The sequence below is a fragment of the Microplitis demolitor genome, chromosome 3 (assembly GCF_026212275.2).
Source record: "Microplitis demolitor isolate Queensland-Clemson2020A chromosome 3, iyMicDemo2.1a, whole genome shotgun sequence".
Taxonomy (NCBI): Eukaryota; Metazoa; Arthropoda; class Insecta; order Hymenoptera; family Braconidae; genus Microplitis; species Microplitis demolitor.
In genome coordinates, this window is record NC_068547.1 from 11468937 (window position 1) to 11473056 (window position 4120).

At 35.4% G+C, this 4120-nt stretch overlaps 1 protein-coding gene across 1 annotated transcript; it reads left to right on the forward strand.

The window, feature by feature from the left end:
- The first annotated feature begins 984 nt into the window (after positions 1 to 984).
- Positions 985 to 3564, forward strand: LOC103579867 (zinc finger MYM-type protein 1-like). The gene has a single exon (XM_053737172.1). It carries the CDS (start codon positions 985 to 987, stop codon positions 3562 to 3564), a length of 2580 nt encoding a protein of 859 aa, XP_053593147.1.
- Positions 3565 to 4120: the final 556 nt, after the last annotated feature.

The window sequence follows — 4120 nt, forward strand, 5'->3', positions numbered from 1 at the left end:
AAATAGTGTTTAAGTAGGTATTTGCTTCATGACGGATTATTTCACTAATTAGGTAAGTACAATTTTATTTTAACTATCTTTACTTATTATACTAAAGAGGTAACATTTGTTTGTTTGTTATGTTTGGAGTGGGGTAATCTATTTAAACTAAATTATCCATACTAATATTATAAATGGAAAAGTGTGTTTGTTTGTTTGTTCGTTTGTCTTCCCTTCACGCCTAAACCACTAAACCGATTGTGATGAAATTTGACATATGTATAGTTGGAACTCATGAGACTGCTATAGGCTACTTTTTAACCGATTGCGATGCGACAAAAAAGGGTTATAGGTTTAAATAGGGATACCACGCGAGCGTAGCTGCGCGGGCAACAGCTAGTATATTATAAAATATCTCTAGAACTGACTATATAATGTTGATGAAATTTTAACACGGAGATAATAAATGAATGTCGAGGAGGTACGGTCAAGTGTAAAAGTGGATGAAGCCTGTTCATTCGTAAGCCTTTGTGTTAAAGGTGAAAAGTGTCCACCGACTTTTGCATCTGACTGTACATAGAAGTCATTTTTTCGGGAACGAGTGGATGATCGTGATTTTTTTCATACAAATCTAAGCACTATCACGTAACACAAGCTTTTAAATATAACATTTCACAATTATTCCGCTGCCATGACAATATTACCTTACCTAGATTTTTCGATCGTAGTTCACGTGTATGCTAACGCTTTCCTGTGGCCTTACCATGAGTTTGAAAAAACGTTCTCGCTATCGAAAACTATAGCTTTGTCTCTTTCACGTGCACCACAATGACAGGGACAAAGCGATAGTTTTCGATAGCGAGAACGTTTTTACAAACTCATGGTAAGGCTACTGAATATAAAGCATTTTTGGTCGTCCTCCCTCAATAGCGCTATATTTAATTAATTTATAGAAATGATCGGACTTACGCAGATTTAATTTGTTGCAGATTTGATTAGTACAAAATGTCTGAACACGTTGATCCTTTCAAAAGAAAACCATCTGGGTCAAAATATAGAAAACGAAAAGCAGAAAAAGAGAAGGAATTTGAAAAAACAAAAAAGTTTATGAATATAGGCAAATATATCACAACAAAAAATCAAGACCTTAATGTGGCATCTACATCTGAAATACAAGCGAATGCATCGGTAGTGGAGTCTCTGTCTGACAAGTCAGATCAGTTAGCTGTTGAAGAGATTGTGGACGAAGTTTCCCGAAGTGAGGAGACAAGTTGTGTTACAATTACAGATGCTGCTCAGGATGACACTATTGGTGATGTACAACAAATACAAATTCTAGATGACATTAGTTCTCTTGCTCCAAATATATCGGATCCAGCCACTTGGCCACTCACTCGAAATAGCAAAGTTATTGATCATATAATAACTAATGGCCCAGTGCAAACTCACATTGATAATTATCCAAAAAATGATACAGGGCGACATTTCTCAAATTCTCATTTTACCAAAAAACTTGCAAACAATGAAATAATTCAGCGTCGTTGGTTAATATACTCAGTTTCTAAAAATCGAGTTTACTGTTTTTGTTGCCGGCTATTTGATAGCAGCTCAACGTCGAATTTAGCATCTGAAGGATATAACGACTGGAAACACTTATCAGAAATGTTAAAAGTTCATGAAAGTAGCACTTTTCATAAGAAGTTTTACCTCTCATGGATTGAGGCTGAACTAAGATTAAAAACGGGAAAAACAATAGATTGTCAAGAGCAACATTTGATTAGAAAGGAAACTACAAGGTGGAATAATATTTTGTCTAGATTAATGCATATTACACTGTATTTAGCTGAAAACAATATGGCGTTTAGAGGTACTTCCGACAAACTATATACGCCAAATAATGGAAAGTTCTTGGGTTTAGTACAACTACTAGCCAAATTTGATCCAGTTATGGAGGAGCACTTGCGTTTAGCTGTAAAGGGTGATGTTTCTGACCACTATTGCGGAAAAGACATTCAAAATGAATTAATAGAGCTGATGGGTGAAAAAGTGAAGTCAGAAATCATATCACGTGCAAAGAAATCGAAATATTATTCTATTATAGCTGACTGTACTCCGGACATTAGTCATATAGAACAGCTTTCACTGACAATACGATTTGTTGATTTATCATCAGATGTCGATAAAATATCAGTAAAAGAGCATTTCATAGAATTTATACCTGTTAATGAGTCGACTGGTGAAAGGCTGACTGAAGTTATTATTGATATTTTAAATAAATACGGACTGGAATTGAACGATTGTAGAGGTCAGGGCTATGACAACGGAGCAAACATGAAAGGAAAAAATATTGGAGTTCAAAGAAGAATTCTGGACATAAATCCTTTAGCTGTATATGTACCGTGTGGCTGTCATAGCTACAATCTCGTACTATGCGATGCCGCTAAGTCATCTGTAAAATCTGTCACTTTGTTTGGAGTACTTCAGAGGTTGTTTACGTTGTTTTCAGCTTCTGTTCATCGATGGAAAATTCTGACCGATCACTTGGGATTGTACACTATAAAAAAACTCAGTGACACGCGTTGGGAAGCAAGAATAGGCAGTGTTAAAGCAGTCCGTTATCAAATTAGCGCCGTCCATGACGCTTTAATCACTTTGGCTATCGAAACTCAGCAAACTGATGTTCAAGTCTCTCATGAGGCTACTACTCTAGCCGAACAGCTAAAAGATTTCGGCTTCATAGTTTCATTGGTTGTCTGGTATGACATACTTTTTCAAATTAATGTCGTTAGTAAATCTCTACAATCAACAGACATGGATCTCGGTAAATGCACAGACATGCTGAAAAAATGCTGCAATTTCTTGGAAGAATATAGAAATACAGGCTTTAAAAGCGCCATTCTAACTGCGAAGGAATTGGCTGAAGAGTTAGAAATAGAACCTGTGTTTAGAGCGACAACAAGAATTCGACGTGTTAAGCGCCAAGCTGGTGAAACTGCCCAAGATGAGCCTATAACTTCTCCAGAAAAAAAATTTGAGTTTGAATTTTTCAACTGTCTTTTGGACACGACGTTAACTTCACTCAACGAAAGATTTGAACAGTTATGTGAGTACTCGGAATCTTGGTCTTTTTTGTATAATTTAAAACAGATTCCAGAAAAACACGACCTTATCAAACTCTGTAGTGATCTTCAATTGAAATTAAATGTAAATTCCAAATCAGATATAGATGGATGTATGTTGTGCGATGAACTCATAAGTCTGAAATCGTTTTTGCCTGATCAGAAAGTGGTTACTCCTGTTTTTGTTTTAAATTTTATTAAAGACCGCAACTTAAAAGAACTATATCCAAATGTTTGGATAGCATTACGAATATTATTAACTATTCCCGTAACGGTTGCTAGTGGAGAGAGGAGTTTTTCTAAGCTTAAGCTAATAAAAACCTATCTGCGATCGACGATATCACAATCTAGATTGACAAACTTGGCAACTTTGTCGATCGAAAATGAAATAGCTGAAAACATCGACTTTGATAACTTAATAAAAGAGTTCGCCGATAGAAAGGCTAGAAAAGTAAAATTTTATTAGTTTTTTTAATAAATGTTTATTTCTTTTCATAAATGGTTATTTCATTATTATCCTTCGCCTTTTTTCGTATGGGTTTGAATTGCAATTAGGGGGCGCCGTAGAAATCTCGCCCAGGGCGCTGTTAGTACTAAAACCGGCACTGTATATATATATATATATATATATATATATTAGGGTGCTTCGTTTCCGGCGAAAGTATATTTTTTGTTGCTCCTCAAGCAAAATATTGTTTTTTATGCTAAAACAAAAATTCCTGTCAAGTTTGAGCTCTTGATTCCAATCCTAAGTACTTTCCATTTGATTTCCAAGATTTCCCATTTAAAATACACGTAAATTGAATTACTTTTTTTTTTTAACTCTCTAATACTCAGCTGCGTTTGATGATATCGACGCGGTGTTGATCGCAAATTGTAGGGCATTTGGTGTTCTTCAAAAGTACCCAGAGTAACTTAGCTGTAATTCCAGCTGTTTCACTTGTGTCCTCTGCGGAATTCATTTTTCCTATGAAATTGACCTTTATTAGCATGCAGAACGTAAATCAATACATGCACACTGA

What these genes read in the sequence shown, in the direction of transcription:
- LOC103579867 (XM_053737172.1), top strand. Translation starts at nt 985, where the DNA reads ATGTCTGAACACGTTGATCCTTTCAAAAGAAAACCATCTGGGTCAAAA.